At 36.7% G+C, this 18848-nt stretch overlaps 2 protein-coding genes across 2 annotated transcripts; both read left to right on the top strand.

Annotated features, from left to right (window-relative positions):
• The first annotated feature begins 3273 nt into the window (after positions 1-3273).
• Positions 3274-7510, top strand: LOC129316130 (NEDD8-activating enzyme E1 regulatory subunit AXR1-like). The gene is made up of 9 exons (XM_054960401.1): positions 3274-3351; positions 3509-3597; positions 3818-3891; positions 3977-4139; positions 4530-4615; positions 4734-4817; positions 4917-5097; positions 7016-7113; positions 7200-7510. The coding sequence occupies exons 1-8, from the start codon at positions 3300-3302 to the stop codon at positions 7097-7099; spliced, it is 813 nt and encodes a 270-aa protein (XP_054816376.1). The 5' UTR covers positions 3274-3299; the 3' UTR covers positions 7100-7113; positions 7200-7510.
• A 6375-nt stretch (positions 7511-13885) lies between these two features.
• LOC129315050 (probable beta-1,3-galactosyltransferase 2) lies at positions 13886-18385 on the top strand. Its single transcript, XM_054958561.1, has 11 exons — positions 13886-14337; positions 15409-15505; positions 15729-15802; positions 15888-16105; positions 16238-16301; positions 16546-16618; positions 16749-16869; positions 17126-17213; positions 17307-17432; positions 17581-17690; positions 17815-18385. Exons 1-11 carry the CDS (start codon positions 14228-14230, stop codon positions 17961-17963), a joined length of 1230 nt encoding a protein of 409 aa, XP_054814536.1. The 5' UTR covers positions 13886-14227; the 3' UTR covers positions 17964-18385.
• The last annotated feature ends 463 nt before the right edge of the window (positions 18386-18848 follow it).

The following is an 18848-nucleotide window of genomic DNA, read 5'->3' on the forward strand; positions in this document are numbered from 1 at the left end:
AGTACGATAAAAACTTTCCTTTAAGTTTAATTAGGCACCTTACGGTCGCAAATAACTCCTTTAGCTTTTCTCCAATTAAACCACCCAGGTTGAATTCTATGTGAAATATCTCTACTGATTTCGCCATCATTTTGAATAATGGCTCCCAAATATCTAAACTTTTTCCACTTGAGGTATAATTTAGTCTCCCAATTTCACTTCCAAATTATGTCGAATAGTCCTTTACCAATTTACAATATAATATTTCGTCGTCTTACTTCTACTCAGACGAAAACCTTTTGACTCCGATGTCCTCCTCCATAACTCAAGTTTGCAATTAACCTCTTCTCTTGTCTCTGCTATAAGAACTATATCATCCGTGAAGAGCATACATTTCGGAATTTCCCCTTGAATATGTTCCGTCAAAACATTTAAGATTAAGTCGAATAAATAAGGACTCAGAGATGATCCCTGATGTAGTCCAATCTTTATAGGAAAATTCTTTGTTTGACCACTAGGCGTTCTTATACTAGTTTTACCCCCTCATATATATCTTGTATGGCTTTAATATAAGCAATCCGTACTCCCTTTTGTTCTAACGCTTTCCAAAGCACTTCTCTTGGTATACGGTCATAAGCTTTTTCTAAATCAATAAAAACCATGTGTAGATCTTTATTTTTACAACGATACTTTTCCATTAATCTCCTTAGTAGATAAATCGCTTCTGTAGTTGATCTACCTGGCATAAAACCAAACTGATTCTCAGAAATACTTGTCTCTAGTCTCAACCTGTTCTCAATTACTTTCTCCCCAATCATTTCATTGTGTGGCTCATGAGTTTAATCCCTCTATAGTTAGTACAATTCTGAATATCTCCTTTATTTTTTAAATAAGAATTAATGTACTTCTCCTCCACTCATCAGCATTTTCTTGGACTGTAAAATCACATTAAATAACTTAGTTAACCATCTCACCCCTTCTTCACACTAAACATTTTCACGCTTCGATAGATATACAATCAGGTCCGTTGGCTTTAACCATTTGCCATTTTCTTAAGAGCTCTTTTACCTCCTTATCACGTATTATTCGATAGAATGACAAATTTTATTCTCCCTCACCAATTACTAAATCCTCCAAGTTACTAGATGAACTCTCTCCATCATTGAAAAGTTTAGAAAAATAAGTCTCCCATCTATTTTTAATTTCATCATCTGTAATTAAAGTTCTTCCTCTTCTTCATCCTTAATACACCTTACCTGTTCTAGATCTCTTGATTTTCTTTCCCTACTCTTGGCAATCTTATAAATATTTCGCTCTCCTTCCTTCGTCTCAAGGCTCTTATAAAATTCTTCAAAAGCTTTAGAACGAGCTTCACCAACAGCTCTCTTAGCTTCCTTCTTAGCCATACGGTACCCTCTCCCAATTTTACTCATTGTTACACAAATGTATGGCTTTAAAACAGTTTTTCTTATACTTGATTTTGTCCTGTACACTATTATTCCACCACCAAGACTCCTTATCTCTTGGACCAAAACCTTTTGATTCTCCCAAAACCACTTTTGCAACCTTCCGTATCTTTTTAGCCATATCCTCCCACATAATGTTAGCACTTCCCTGAGATTTCCAATTCCTTTATCCAAAAGATTTCACTTGAAAATATCTTGCTTCTCACCTTTTAATTGCCACCACCTAATCCTTGGTGTTACTACTTGTCGACGTTTTTGAATTTTACTTAAAATACACACATCAAGGACTAGGACTCTATGTTGTTCGTTACAGCATCTCCGGGGATCACCTTGCAATTTTTACAAAGTCTTCTATCTGTGTTCCTAACCAAAAGAAAATCAATCTGTGACCTTGAGGCTCCACTTTTGTAAGTGATAAGATGCTCATCTCTCTTCTTGAAACAAGTGTTGGCAATCTTAAAATCATACGCCAATGAGAAATCAAGAAGAGTTTGTCCTTCATTGTTTACCTCTCCAAAACCAAAACCACCATGCACCCTCGCATACTGACCGGGCTTCCCTCCCGACATGCCCATTAAAAGTCTCCTCCAATAAAAATCTTTTCACTCTGTGGTATGCGTCGAATCAACCCTTCCAGATCCTCCCAAAATAATTCCTTAAGACTGGCTTCTGTCCCGACTTGCGGCGCATAAGCGCTAACAATATTAACAGTCTCACGTCCAATTATCATTTTTAAAGAAATAATTCTGTCTCCAATTCTGCTAACCTCTACAACGTTCTTCTTCCACTCCTTATCTATAATGATGCCTACTCCATTGCGTGCACTTACTTTTCCTGTATACCAAAGTTTGTAACCTTGAATATCCTTAGCTTCTTCTCCACGCCATTTTTGTTTCTTGCAGGCAAAGGATATTGATTTTTCTTTGAATCATAACCCCTACAACCTCTACAGATTTACAATTTAATGTCCCAACATTCAAGTACCAAATCTAATTTTGCTCTCATGGACTAACTTCTTTAGCCGCGTGCGTCCAGAATGACGCGGTAGCCCTTGCTCATTTAACACTACATCCGGGCGCCGATGCAGCGGCTCTAACTCACTTATCACTGTATTCGAGCCATGCAGCGCGTTACTTACGGGCAACGACCTAGCATTAATATTATAACGTCTATCGTCCATGTTCATGATAGATTCAACAAACTTTTTACTTTTATATTCTTGAAAAATTTTTGAGTTTAGTCAGATGCATTTAGTTACTTTTAGAATGAATAAAAGCTAGTTTGTCCTTGATTCCATTTCCTTGAATTTATTGTCAAGGGAGTCTTAGCATCCCACAAATTAGTTTTAGATGGCACGGCAGTATAGGGATTGTTTGGAAACCTATTCTGGAACAGTTTTCTGTTCTCTAAAAGTAAAATAAAAGAACAAAAAAATCTGTTCGGTAACGTGCTTTCAAAAAGTATTTTTGAGAACAAAAAAATGAAATATTGTTTTGGAGAACAGAAAAATGGAAACAACTTTTAGGTGTTCCGTGATTATTGTTTTGGAGGACAAGAGAGAATGAGAAAAACACTTATTTTTATTATTTTTTTATTTTTAGAACATGTTCTACAAAACACCAATTTTCAAAACGATAAAATAAAATAGTTTCAAACAGCCCCTATACTTTCTTTGTGAACTCTTGGTTTAAGTTTTATAAAATCCTTGAATTGTTTGGGTGGGAGGTAGCAAAATAAGGAACAGTTGGACTATTGTTACTTATGCAGGTTTTGAGCTCCTAATTTTTAAGTTTTCTTATGAAATCATGGGCTTTTTCAAAAGAAAATTGTCTCTCTATCTTGAGAACTTTGACTATGTTAAAGTTTGAATGTTTGTTGAGGAAGCATGTACTACCTTTGGTTGGAGGTGAGGGTCATTATGATGAACTCTTTAAAAGTTCCTGATTTTTGTTTCTGAAAATTTGATTTTTAGTCAGAATTTTTGAATAGGTCTGAACATTTACTGCCTTATTTCCAATTGAATTTATATTAGACTAAAATTCAATGAGCATATACCTTTTCAGGTGCAGATTTGCAACTGATAATTAATGATAGCTCTGCTGAAGTGGATTCTAAGTCATCAGATTTTTGGGTGTTGGTGGCAGCTCTGAAGGTTGGTGCTTCTGGAATTGCTGCTTTGATTTTTTTCCCCCCTCTTGAGAAAGCTGCATTTATATCTTATATAGTACTGTAATATGTTGTAGTGTCAAGTGGTAATTGATTAAAGCCTGGGAAATATATTTTTCTCCTTTTTTTGTGCAATTTACATTCCTGACTGTTTGGTTTCTCAAGATTCAGTTGCATAATGGAACACTTTTTATCATCCTGCCCAGGAATTCATTGCAAATGAACGTGGTGGGGAGATACCCCTTGAAGGATCAATACCAGATATGACATCTTCTACTGAGTTAGTAGCCAAATCTCGTATCAGGTAACTTATATTTTCTCTTGAAGATGAATTATTTACCAGAATTATATCTACCCTCCTGCAGGCAGTATGTGAATTTGCAGAATATCTATCAAGCCAAGGCTGAAGCTGATTTTGTTGCAATTGAACGACGGGTGAGAAGTATTTTAAAAAAAATTGGAAGAGATTCAAATAGCATACCAAGGACAACAATCAAAAGCTTCTGTAAAAACGCCAGAAAGCTCAAAGTAAGTGCAGATAGTCAAATTGTTTGTAGATTGCAATGATGAAAGTATTATAAACCTGACATGCTTAATTTGTTCTGTGATCAAATGTCCATGCTTTCTGAGGCCCTTTAATCTACATGTATAATATACAGTCTCATTTTGGGGACAAAACAATATGAATGCAAGATGCTCTGAGCTTTCCTTTTGTTAATTTTTGGTTGAGATTTTTATTATTGTTGTTACTGATGATGTGGATGCGGTAAATGCATGAGTATCTTACAACTAGATATGTTTTTCCCCAAAGCCTCTTTTATCTAATATTAACTGAAGTTGGTGAATTTTGTGGGAGTAATTGAAGGCACCAGAATGTTTGTTTGAGTCTTCATATGGACACTATTCTTTATTTTGTAGATTTGCAGGTTTCGCCTGATTGAAGATGAGTTTAATTCTCCAAACCTACCTGAATTACAAAAGTATCTAACTGATGAGGATTACAGGTTATATTTATTTTATTACTGATGCTTCTGGAGAAGGAAAGGAAAAAAAGAAAAAAAAAAGGAATTAGTCTGCGAGGATACTTGCTGAAATAGTGGTTTCCTGTTTTTATGTGTGCAGCACTGCTGTTGGAATTTATATTTTGCTGCGAGCTGTTGACCGTTTTGCTGCTAACTATAACAGTTTTCCTGGGCAGTATGACAGGCAAGACCTGCTTCATGAATTTCTTAATATAGTCCTGCTATATCATATCAGGATTCTTCCTTGAAGGTCTTTCTTGCTTTTTTTGTTGATATTCTTCAGTGCTATGGATGAGGACATACCTCGACTGAAGAGTACAGCTAGTGGCCTGCTCAATGACTTGGGATGCAATGGTGCCACTTTGGCAGAGGACCTTGTAAATGAGATGTGCCGATTTGGTGCTTCAGAGCTCCATGCTGTTGCTGCTTTGGTTGGAGGAATAGCATCGCAAGAAGTAATCAAGGTTTGCAATTCTTCCTCTGGCCTGGGATGGTGCTACTTTTATGTTTATGTTGTCCAAAGTAATGTGATCTGGGAAAACTAATCTAAGCAAACCCTGAAAGCTTGGCACTTTCGGGAAAAATGTACCATCTGCCCCTGGTCTGGGATAGTTTTTCTATATTTATGTTGTCAAATCTAGTGTGATTTGGGAAAATCAAATCTAATGAACCCTGAAAGCTTGGTCCTGTCAAGAAAGATTGCTACATATAAAATTCACTCACCCAAAAATAGAAAAAAATAGAAATAGAAAATAGAAGAGAAGAGAAGTTTGTGATCGACTTTGCTTCTAATGTTACGCTTCTTTGTATACAAGGAATGACCTCTAGTCTTAGTTCAGTCTTTTATGAACCTTTACGAGCTCAAGCTATGGAAACTTCACATGAAGCAATGATTTATAACTCCGACTAGAGAATGAACTGGTACTCGGCAAGGTGGACAGCCTGGGTCACACCATCGGATCACTTAAATTTGGACCAGTTAAAACTGGTAAGACTAGGGGAACTTGGAATAACCTGTGTCTGGGCGCTGGGTTTATTCATAAATACATGTAAATTTTGATTTTGTAAATTTAAAGTACCCTTCTTCCGTTTTCCTTTGCTAACTCTATGAAATTCAATAATAACTGAAGGTATTTGTCCATGCAACAAGCATGGGATTAGGGAAAAAAAAATAAAATAAAATTCTAAAGATAAATGAGTTGCAAATATCTATCTAGACAATTGCAAATATGAGTCTTAATAACAACTCATCTTCCTTCAGAATGTTTTGGCATCCATTGTTAAATTGATCTTTCGGTATTAACTGTCATTCCCCCGCTTATAGATATAAAATTTTATATAGCTGATGGTCAAATCTGTACTACCCTTAGTGAACAGCGCTGTGATAGAGTTTTGAGATAATGGTTGATTTGGGAAGATAGATATTATAAATAGATATTATTTTTAATTTATTTTAGATATTTTCTATTTAATAATATTGTTTAGATTTTATTTAGGTATTTAGTTATCTAGATTTTATATAGATATTCAGATATATGTTTAGATATCTATACATTTATTCTGATATCTAGTTATTTAATTTTATTAGGATATTTAGTTTTTTAGATTTTATTTAGTATTTTATATAGATATAGATTTTAGGAGATTTTATTCAGTTTTATTTAATTATCTAGTTATCTAGATTTTATTCATTATTTTATATTATAGTTAGCATTATAAATATACGTAGCAACTTAGAAGCAGGCATATCATGCATAAAACAGACTTTTGAGACTTTTGGCCCTTTGGAGATTCTTCTAAGCGTGGGTACTTGTTTTATATTATCTTGATAGATTTATTTCTTTTACTTTCTTCTATCAGTTCTATGTTCTCTTATTAATATTATAAAGTTAGATTTTGATTTCACATGTTAATAAGACTTATGTGCTTTTTTCTTTCTACTTATCTTGAATCCTATCATGCTGTCTGACTATTAAAAAAAGAAAAGAAAAGAAGACGACTTGTTGATCATGAAAACAAGCCAACCTTTTAAAGGGAGCTTTGGACTCCAAATTGGCATCTCGAAAAGTAAAATCTCCTTTTGAGTTATGAACTTCCTTACAGGCTTTCTAATGCATTGGTTGTGTATTTCTTTGCATTTTTGTTATTAGGTTCTCCAAATAAAATATACCAAGTATATGATCTACTGATCTTTATGGTAAAATCATACATTTATTCTATTATGATTAGAAAATCATACATGTCATATCTTATTTGGAGAAGGAAATGGTAAAAGTATAAAAAACTGCTAACAAGTTCCTTTTTCTTTCTAATCCACTACATATTTTGCCATTGGAATTGTTCGTCTTGTGTCTTTATCTTAAATTGCGATTTCCTTTGCAGCTAATAACAAGGCAATTTGTACCTATGTCTGGCACCTTCATCTTCAATGGCATTGATCACAAGTCACAGCTGCTGTTACTGTAATTTATTGTACAATGGTAATGATTTTAAATTCTTCAATAGCCTTTTGGATGCAACTAGCTTTGCAATATCAAATGGGGCTGATGTTGATTTCGATTGGCAGATTTCTGGGGTCCAATGAAGTGGCATTCGCCTTTAACTGTGGTTTCCTCGCTTCTGGTATAGTGGTGCGCCTTTGAGGCATTTGTGCATTTGTTAGTTGGAACGCGTTTATTCTTGTTTGATATGAAAGTTTTGTAACTTGTTACGGACATGGATCTCAGACGGAAACAAAAGTCGAGGAAGAGGGATTTTTGGATATGATATTTTTAAAATATTTTTGGGCCATTGAAGCATCCACCTTATTCTATTGAATGATATCTTCTCAGATATCAATCAATCGATAAAAGATTGAATGATATCACGTCAGATAAATTTCTGTTGTCCTGCCATGAACAAATATGCTACGGTGCGTGTAGGCCTTTTTTTTTTTTTGGGATGACTTTTTTGTGGTAAATTTTTCATAGACAAACCATCCGAGCTTATGGGCCTCCTACTCAAGCCCAATATACGTTCTTGGAACTAGTCCTATGGGCAGCAACGCTTGCCTAGTTGACAAAAGTTGGATGTTGATTGAAAAAAAAGAAAAGTTAGAAATTTGGCACGGAAAAAGAACTTGCAAGGATTCAGGGATGAAAGTGAGACAAAGCCAGATTGAAATAGAAGTCATGAGATCTAGTGCCTCATCCGGAAAGGTGAAAGAAGGTGGTGAGAATGAAATCTTTGGAACATGTGACAACGAGAAAAAGTGAAAAGAAATATGCTTTCCTAGTCTGGCCTGGAAAAAGTGTACAATTGTGCATTCTGGGCTTACATTGGAAGTTTGGAACTGTGGTTTTCATGTAGATCTTCTCCCATTGAGCGAGACTTGTGTGGTCTAGATCTCGAAAGGATTGATGTTGACAACTATTTCTGTAGTTATTTTTCAAGTTGGATTTTTGCCGTATATGTTGGGGTAGATCTCCCTCATCACTCTGCCCTTCTCCTTCCTCCTATCTGATCCTGACATTCATCGCTGTTCACCGTAACCCACGTCACCGTTAACTTCTCATATTCTGATTTGGCATATAACAACAGGTTGAAGTCACATCCAATCCCCTGTGATGCAGTTTATTATCAACTTGATTCTGGTGATACTGGTGATGGGGATAAGATTAGAAGCAAGAAAGTAACGATCAATGGATATTGGGGTTCAAATGAAATTAAAATAGTATCGAATTTGTCAAAATTTTCGGCCCCTCAGCTGTGCAATCCGTGACAATTGTGTTGAGAGATCCGACCACCACAGCCCTTGGATTGGTCAATTTATTGCGTTCGTATAGTTGATCAATTACGATTCTGAGTATGATCGATCATCATATCTATTTCACTCCATAACGGCTAACTTACCTTATTTTCTTCTATGGCGGACAGCTTATGCTGTAGAGCCTTCCGATAAGTGAATTTTAGTAATTTCAGAGAGACATTGTTTGTGGCAGTGCATCCGTCAAGGGCTGATTTTTAGAGCACAAGTAACAATAGTAGGACTACGTCTGGAAGTCACTGAAACGATGACTTGTTATTCTTAGTAAGCGGGGAACATAAAAACATTGATGAAGATGTGAATGGTGCCATCATCTAATCTAATATCTAATATAATTATTAAAACTAAACGTCGCTCTCATTCTGTGTGGAGAATGGCTCTCTGGGTTACGCAACTTTACGAGGTCAGTGACGAGAAAGCACTTCTTTGTATTTTGTCGGCACATGCCCACTTCTCCAAAATGAGACTAATGAGACCCCAAAGAAAAAAGTCATACACAGAAATAGCACCCTTCACTTCTCATCCAGCTGAAGGGTATTTCATAAGGGATTGCTTCGAATACTTTGTATTAGTACTATTTATTATTATACATACGCGTGTGTGTGTGTGTTTACTTATAAAAGAAATTGAAATAATGCCTCGTCTATGTATAAACTTTTCGTGGTCCTCCTTTTCATACTCGAGAGAGATTAGGAGTGGAGTAAGAGGACAATGTTGAGGATGACGTGGAAGATAATGATGGAGAATGGGAAATGATTAAAGATAGAAGGAAATACATAGACCGTAAAACTTCACTCCCATGATTGGGGTCAATTAGGGAGGTGTTTCATTTCCCATGGTATGCAAGAAATGCACGGCTGCGAGGGACTGAAAGTTCACTCCTGAAAATCAATGTACAAGTGACTGATAATGACATTACTTTTCACTCACTCCTTCATTTAGTATTCCCAAACCGAGTAAATGTCCATACTGCCCCCCAAAGTAACCAGGGTCCTCCAAACTAGGACGCTGCCTCAAAAATTAAATGTGTGGGGGATGATTGACATGGAAGGGTCGTCCCATTTCTCAATCACCCCACATGGTGTAATAGCAGAAGGGCATGGCCTGTTTGATGAGGGCATTCATTTCTGTCATTTATGAAAGGCCCAAATTCCATAACGACTGTGGGTCACATTGGGCTTCGTGTCCGGACCCGTCATCACGGTATTGTAATATTGGCAGGCAATAATTAAATAAGTCCACATAAATTATTCCTGTTTTGTTATTATTTGGGTGACTTGATTAGTTGAACTAAATCTTGAAAAGTGGAGGGGGAATTAAGCGGAAGGCTGAATATGAATGAATGAAAGAGAAGATGCGAAGGCAGCGGCGGTTGGTTTTGTACTTCGTCGATGGGGCTTGAACATTGAGCAAATCTTAGGGAAAAGAAAGAGGTGGAAAGGAGGTTGAGTGGGGCCCAGATCCAACTCATTCAGGCTTAGGAAGCTATGATTGGCATTGTAATCTGCCGTCTTCTTAAAAAGGTTTTTTTTTTTAAAAAAAAAGGTGATTAGAGCCAGGTGGGGGGTGGGGGAAAATTCAATGATGCTCTTATCATGATTCATGACCTTCAAAAAAGAGCCAAATATCTTGTTAACCGTACGATTATAGCAGGGGTGGGAGGGTAAGAGGGAAGGCATTGAAAGTGAAGGAGGAGGCAAAGCAATGAAACGCAGAGGTGTTGGTGGGAGGAGTTCTGTTGGGGGTTGCTTCAAGGCAGAATCAAGGTCATGAGCAGTATCCTCTGTTCCAAGCAACCAGCCCCACTCTCTCTCTCCCCCCACCAAATTATTTCCAGAGCTGTAACGAGTTTAAGGATGATCTCTTTTTCACGGAAATTTGCAAACTAACTAAAGAGTAGATACGACGGAGCATCGGATTCATTTTTGTGCAAGACTGATTGTCTCATGTATTGGAATGTAGCATTTAAATGTGTACCATTTGACCCCACTCTCTTTGAAGCGCTCTGTACGAAGGAGGAAGTCTTAGCCTCCTTTATCTTGGAGGCACATGGTCTGGTTCTCTAGCATGCATCTCCGTCCACACTATTATTCCATTTGGATTTTGTACCTACCGTGTCAGGCATAGCCACCACAGTACAGTTCTTATCTTTTGGCAATCAATCTAAACCCCCATTACTACATTAATTAACTTGCAAATACATTCCGTTAAGAAATGAATATACTTCCTCTGTCTGTCCCAGGAAAAAAAAAATTTATTGGTCTTATTTATAAATCAAGTTATTAATTTTTATTACAAGTGTTTCTTTCCATCCTCGCAGTTGAAAAAAAGTACATATCTTTAATAAAGTTAAAACTCATTAAATTGTTAAACATAGTTAATGGATTTTAGAGTTTGCTTATTTTGGTAAAATGTATTGATAGTGGCCGGTGGAGTGAATGAGTATTTATTTGTTTTATACACAGAATTCAAAAAACTAATCGCAGAATTAGAAAGGCAGGAAAGCTATAAAATTGCACGAAGAATGGAAGGGCTGTTTAAAATATAGGAAGCCTCTTGTCTAGTGTTGGAATGAGTATAGAATTCACCCGATTGTCTGGGAACATGGGAGGTGCAGGAGCTAGGTTTGAGAGGTTTTGGGGAGAGGTCACATGCATGGTGTTTGAATGATTTCAATTGCAGAATAAAAAAAGAGGTACACATGTATAAGTTAATTAACCACAAAAATTTGGCATAACGTACGTGGATAAGTTTTAAGTTAAAAGGCGCATGATTGATTGGGAATATCACATGCATGGGCATTTGTATGCATGTGGAGAATAACGAAATGCTGCTGTTACTTGTATGCTGCTATGGAATGAGATGATTGACTGAAGATGAATTATGAAATGACGTCGGAGGAGTTTAATGAATAATCAAAATGTCTGCCATGAAGACACGACACGTGATGGATGCCTGCCTTCCACCGGGTTTTCGAATAATGGCAACAACACGTGCCTTCCCGCTTTCCCCCACATGCTCCCACTCCCCTTCTCTTCCCTTCCTAATAATCTCATACACTTCATTCGTTTTAGAATTATCTCCTGTTACCCATGTTATGTGCATATTCATTTTCTTTCCATCATATTTATAATATAAGGTATGGTAAATTTTTCCTAAATATTACTTATGAATTACATCATTAAATTTTTTTTTTACTTTCATAAAATATTGTTAATAAAAACTATGTACGTCATTAAAATATACATGTTTAATAAGAATAAAAATTTAAAATTTATTAAAATTTTGGATAAATGAAATTCAGTGAAACATGTAAGAAATAGATTATGAATGAGATGCGATGGCCCAAAAAAATTATAATAAAATCAATGCCGGTGTATCAACTGGAATTCTTGACATGAAACCGAGACACACGGCACGCTTCCCGCCACGCTTACATCCGCCTGAAGCTTCACAGCCATACCTTAACCGGAATGCCAAAATTGCCCTCCACTTGTCCAACCCCTCATGTCAGGACACGTGTCATGTACCCCTCGCGTTCGACGCCCCTCGCCCGCCAGACGCCCCCATCTGATCACGTGCCCTGCATGCTCACTTTGGGATTACTCCCCCACCTCCCTTTCTGGGTTTTTACCAAATTTTAAGAAAAGGAATTATCTGTCAGCTGTTTCGCTCTTCGCTACAATTTAGTCGGGAACGGCTTCATCTCTTGAAAAGTATCATGTGCTCATCTTTAAAATAAAATTTAAATTATTTAAATTTTAATTTAAATGATTCAAATTTAAAGTATTATTTTATATTAATTTATTAAAATAAAAAAAATAAAAAAAATTATAAAATAATTTTAATAAGTTTTTATTTTAAATCTGATCTAGATTTAATTTAATATTTAAATTTTTATAATTCAATATATCAAATTTTTTAGATGTACTTTGTATAGTTCAAATATTATATTTGGACTATACAAAGTGTATATAGATAATCAATATATATTAATTATAAAAAATTTAATATTAAACTAGATTTTTAAATTAAATTTAAATTAGAGTAAAAATAAAAATTTTATTGAAATTATTTTATAATTTTTATAAATTAATATAAAATAATTCTTTAAATTTGGATCATCCAAATTAAAATATAGATGGTTCAAATCTCATTTTAATAGTGAGTACCATGTGCTCATCCAAGAGATGAGTAGGAAACCGTCCTCAATTTATATCGTCATAAATAGTGCTTTGATTCTTAAATGTCAAAATGCACAAGACATTAATAACATTCTCAGTGCTCATTTAAGAGATGAACAAAAAAATCATCCCTAATTTATATTGTTATAAACAGCGCTTTGATTTCTAAATGTCAAAATGCACAAGATATTAATAACATTTTCACAGTGCTCATCCAAAAGATGAACAAGAAAACCATTCTCAATTTATAATATCATAAATAGCGCTGTGATTCCTAAATATCAAAATGCACAAGCGATTAATAACATCCTCAAGCTACGTTCAGAATTGATTAATTTGTCCCGCGCCTGTGCCCTATATATATGTATATATAGAAACTTTATCTGCAATACGAATAACTACCTGATTAAGATCATTTTTTTTTTATAAAAAAACTTCTTTTAATAGGTAAAAGAGAATTGTATTCGCTGAAAACGACAATATGCGTTCTTGGATAGTTGGATTGCGAGATGAAGTTTTGATATTATTAAAAAATGAAGTGGAAAAGAGTGAAACGTCAATTACATGCAAGCTCAGGCGACAAAGGACCATGATTGGCCTATTCAATCAGGGAACTCCCGAATTAATTACAATTAGCGAGGACATGAGATTCTTCCTGTCACTACTAACCATTGAGAATAACTAAATTATATACGCAGCCGACTCTGTTTTCACGCAGTGCTTGTCTGTCGCTGATTCCATTCCTGTTTAGCACTCAATCAAGTCTCCAAATTTGTTTATCCTCAACGACTTTTTCAGTGTTGAACCTCACTAAATAAATCAATTTGCAACGCCCCTGACTTACCGACAAAAAAGAGGAGAGAGAGAGAGAGAGATGACCTTGACTTGGCTACCCTCAAGTGGAAGTGGAGAACCTTTCTAGACGCGTCCCTCTCCGTCCTTGACTGTTCTGTATCCAACTCTCATTCATTTCTCATGCAAAAGATCTTTATAAATTCCATTTTGGATAACTGCTTGCCATTTGCCAACTAGATGAATTCATGATCAGGGTGTACAAGAAAAAAAAAAAGAAAAGAAAAAGTTGAGACTAAGCATGAAATAGAGAAAAGGTAGGGGGCATAAGTGGATCGCAGTTAACTGTTACAGTGGGGGTTCATTTAAGCGATGGGTGGTGGTGATAGGGACAGTTTGGTAATAAGAGAAATATAAATATAAAAGAGGTAGGGCGGTTAGTCAGTCTCCTCACTCCTGTTCTGTTCAACGTCCCTCACCTGCAAAGAGAGAGAGGGAGAAGCACTTTGAGAGAGAAACCACGAAGCAAAGCTTAGGAATAATAAGCATAAAGAAACGAACAAACATCAACTCACTACTTATCTCTCTCTCTCTCTCTCTCGTGTCCGTCCCTCCCTCACCCTTCTTGTTGACGGTTTCGTTTTCATATTCATATTTGCTTTCCTCCTTGCGTTTCTTGATTGCTAGCGCCTCGTATCCTCCCCTTCCTTCGCTTTGACTTCCTTTGATTTGGTCTCTGCACCTAATCCTTCGCATGGCTTTTCTGTTTTGAGTCCCGGGTTAGAACGTAATTTCAGCCCCCTGGAAGAAACAATGACTTGGAAGAGCAGGGGCGAGCAATCTTCCAGGAGCGTTGTGTCGCAGAAATGGGCTCTTTTTCTGTGTCTCGCGAGTTTCTGTGCCGGGATGCTCTTCACCAACAGGTCTCGAACTTCTCTATATTGTGTTCTATTTAATTTTCCATGCATAGTCTCTTCGGTCTTTTTACAATTTTCTTCACTGTTTCCGAAAATGGATTCCAGCAATTCTTTCATGGCAAGTCTTCGGAGGGCAGTCTATCATATAATTCCTGTTCTCAGATCTTCACAGTCCTTCATTCGAATAACTAACATGATACTGGGTTTTCGAGTGTTTCATTGATTGTCTTACTAGAATTCCAATTTCTGGAAGCTTCTCAATTTGAAAGATTTGATTCTAAAGCCTTCCAACTTATATGTATTCAGTATTTTTCCTATCTCTCTTTTAATATCTGAAACTTTTGACTTCGGAGTCAGCTCTTTCTTATAAATTGTCACTATATGTCCACCTCAATTCATGGCAGAAGTAGGATAGATCTGATATCTATTGGCATGAATTACACACACGCGCCATATCAATTCGGGTTTTGAGATGCCATTCCTTTGCTAATTCAGCAGTTGACTCTGGAACTAGTCGACGCTGGTCCTTCAGCTCTGCTCAATTTCGTGATAATTTATGTCTTTGTTCATTTGTCAGTAATGACATTTAGGGAGCCATCTGCAAGCTCAAATACCGCTCATTCAGTTAAAGTTAAATAAATTAAATAAATAAATAAGTAAAGATTAAAAAAAAAGGAAGTTGTTGAAGTACTTCATATATCTTCTAAGCGTCCATTACTCTCCATCCCCACAATCTTCTCGATGAGTAAGGCATTCTATTAATTTTCATGTTCAGTTTATCTCCTGCGCTTCGCAACTCAAGCCGTTAATTTCGATTTTGTTACTTTAAAAGATGAACTTCAAATTTTTGGGACCATGGTAGTTATTTATTAAGCATAGTCCAACGTCTTTGGAGGTGTATTAGTTTTCTATTTTTAACGTACCGAACGGTTTTAAAACAAAGTGAAGTCGTAAATATTGGTGAGGAGGTCGTAAAAACTCGTACTATACTTCATTATTTCAGATTAGACGTTAACATGGCGTCTTGTTTATGTCGGTTTTCTGGTACTTTTCTGATGAAAAATGTAAATGTGTCAGGATGTGGACTATTCCCGAACCTAAAGGGCTGGCAAGAGCAACAGCTATGGAGGTAGAAAAATTGAATGTGGTTTCTGAGGGTTGTAATTCGAGAATTGTAAGCATTAAGCAATTAAACATCACTTTCGTTTCCCTTTCTAGAATACACTTAAGTTATGCTTACTAGGAGGGAAAATGGGCTTTATTGCCTACCTTCCTCTATGGCCATTTCCACTCCTAGGCAGCATAGCCTAGATCACCATGCGGTACCTTTGAAAGTCCTGTAATTTACTTTTATCCTTCAAAAATTTATGCATGTATATCTGTTGGCCTCCCTTCAGTTGCAAGAGCAGGAAGTGAAGCGTGACACTAAAAACATATATCGGGAAGTTTCCGAGACTCGTAATGCCATACAGTAAGTTAAATATCATGATATCAAGTCCAAATTTCAGTTACTTGGTCGGCTTGCCAAACTTATGCGGCTTTGTTATTAAATGTAGAACTTTGGATAAAACAATTTCGAACCTAGAGATGGAATTAGCTGCTGCAAGAGCAGCTCAGGAGTCTATAAGAAATGGTGCTCCTGTATCAAAAGATCTTAAGAGAGCTGAATCTGAATCACCTGGTAAGAGAAGGTACCTAATGGTCATAGGAATAAATACTGCTTTTAGCAGCAGGAAAAGAAGAGACTCAGTTCGTGCGACCTGGATGCTGCGAGGTTTGTAATTTGAAGCCTGTTTTCTGATCTTCCCATTATGCATTTTCATTGGGGCAAAGTTCCTCATATCAGTATGTACACGTTATTGTGTGTGTTTTCTGTGACTGGTTCTTGTGATAACCTGGATGATAGGTGAAAAGAAAAGGAAGCTAGAGGAAGAGAAGGGCATTGTTGTCCGCTTTGTGATTGGTCACAGGTAGCTGCTAAATCTCTAACATGGGAATAGAAGACATTGGCTGGATCACTATTCTTTCCAGCTGAATTTTTAGTCTCTAGGTTTCTAGTTTGCTAATCACGCTCATCCCTGTCCATTGCTACTTGTGAAATTCATTTGCCTTTGTGATGTCCTCAAATGGTTGAAATAAACCATCATTATATCAATCGTAAAGTATGCTGAATGAATAATAAATTTAACATGGTTTTTACCTTTCTTTATTTAGTGCTACCTCGGGGGGTATACTAGACAGAGCTATTGAAGCAGAGGACAACAAACATGGGGATTTCTTGAGACTGGTATTTATTATGCCCCATTTCGACTCAGTGCTGCTTCCCACCCAAATTCTACTCCCCTCATTTTTACTACTCTTTTTCAAGAGAAAAAAACGGCCACAGATTTACAAATCTGTGCACTTTGTTTCTGCAGGACCATGTTGAGGGATACCTTGAATTGTCAGCAAAGACGAGGACATACTTTGCGACTGCTGTTAAATTATGGGATGCTGACTTCTATGTGAAAGTCGATGATGATGTTCATGTAAATATAGGTATATAAACTTTGACAAGCTTAAATAACCTGGATTTATGTTCCTTGTTTTTTTCTTAGTTTGGAAATCATGAGCTGTGTCTTATAATTTACAACGATTGAAGCTCTTGGCTTATTGAACATATCCACCAACTGTGCACTTCCATAAATCTATGAGATCCGTTCCTTATTACCATGGGTTCATGTTTCCCTTGTATGCATGCATCATTTATGCTTGATGAAATCTTTATCTTGGAGCTGTATTTAATCTGTTTCAGGAACACTAGGAGAAACTCTGGTTAGACACCGGCCAAAACCACGAATATACATTGGTTGCATGAAATCTGGCCCCGTCCTTTCTCAAAAGTGAGAATAATTTCCCTTTTATCTTCTGATATTTGAGGAGTTACTGACATGGCTTCAATTTTATAATTCTTATCTCCCTGATCTGTTTCACAGAGGGGTAAGGTACCATGAACCCGAATACTGGAAATTTGGTGAGACTGGAAACAAATACTTCCGTCATGCCACAGGACAGTTGTATGCCATTTCAAAAGATTTGGCTACATATATATCAATTAACCAGTAAGTCTCACTCCACCAAAACTTTTTTTTTTCCCCAGATACTTCACCACACTTGTGAAGAAAATGTAACTGGATTAAAAATTTAGAACTGAAGGGTTTTAAAATTATGCTCCTGCTATCTTATAGCTTATGGGTGTGATTGTCTCAGGCAAGTTCTTCACAAGTACGCTAATGAGGATGTCTCACTGGGAGCTTGGTTTATTGGACTTGATGTGGAGCATATAGATGATCGAAGACTTTGCTGTGGCACTCCTCCAGGTGAAGATTTTGGTTATACTTCTCTGTGATATGTACATAATTGGATCGCATCAATATTTATCTGGAATAAGGATCATTATGAGAAGAACGGAGTATTGAATTATTGAGTTGGTTCCTTTTGTAGATTGTGAATGGAAGGCCCAAGCAGGCAACGTTTGTGTTGCTTCATTTGATTGGAGCTGCAGTGGAATTTGCAGGTCTGCCGAAAGGATCAAAGAGGTTCATAGGCGATGTGGAGAAGGTGAAAAGGCTCTGTGGAATGCCTCTTTCTAGGAGCCCACGTGGAGTTCTTCCCTAACTCGGGAAGATTATTACCACGCCATGAATCATGGCTTCAATTTTTCCCCCCTTTTCCCCACCTTTATTTTTGTCATTAAAATATTATCATCTTACGAGAGAGAGAGAGAGAGAGAGAGAGGGGGGGGGCGCGTCCCATGGACAGTCTGAATTTTAATAGAGGAGATTGACCATGGTAGCGACCAGAAGAGGGAATTGATGTAGTCACCACTCACACCACCCATTCTTTGACGCTTGAGCGGCCACTCCGTATGTTAATAGTTGCAAGGCTAATCAAGCTCCTAATAAATATAGATATATATTTGGGTGGCTGTAGCTGCCCTTCTGCTTTAGTCTGATCTTTCTGTTTGTCTACCTAGAAACTCTTCAGAGTTAATCTTAATGATCTCCTTATTGTATTCGCGTGCCAGTCTTCTTCCACTACTTGGATTTACTCACCTAACGTACTGAACTACTAAAAACAGAATTCCTCTGCATAACATAAATTGCTTGAGCTTTCAAGTCGGGTATACACTTTCAGTAAGCCTTGCATACTTTTTCTTAAGTCTCAGAACGATGATGGCAATGTGCCCGTTTACTTTTTCGGATACTGAGTCAACGCATGCCTTAAATTCTTTGAACCTCCCTTAGGACATGTAGTACATTCCCCTTCCCTAATTTCTTTAGACCTTTTTCTAAGTTAGGGGATGTTAATAGGTCAAAAAGCCGGCTTAATTAACGAGTGGATCTAGAAGTAGTTGAAAAAGCACGCTTATGACTAGGCCATCATAAAAAACCAATCCGATTAATGTTGGTGAGAAAGGTCCAAAATGCTCAAATGATTACCCGTAAAATTCCCTTTCGGCACGCAGTGAAGAGATT

Source organism: Prosopis cineraria, unplaced genomic scaffold, assembly GCF_029017545.1.
Source record: "Prosopis cineraria cultivar Desert tree isolate PC_DT_omini unplaced genomic scaffold, ASM2901754v1 PC7, whole genome shotgun sequence".
In the NCBI taxonomy this organism is placed as follows: domain Eukaryota; kingdom Viridiplantae; phylum Streptophyta; class Magnoliopsida; order Fabales; family Fabaceae; genus Prosopis; species Prosopis cineraria.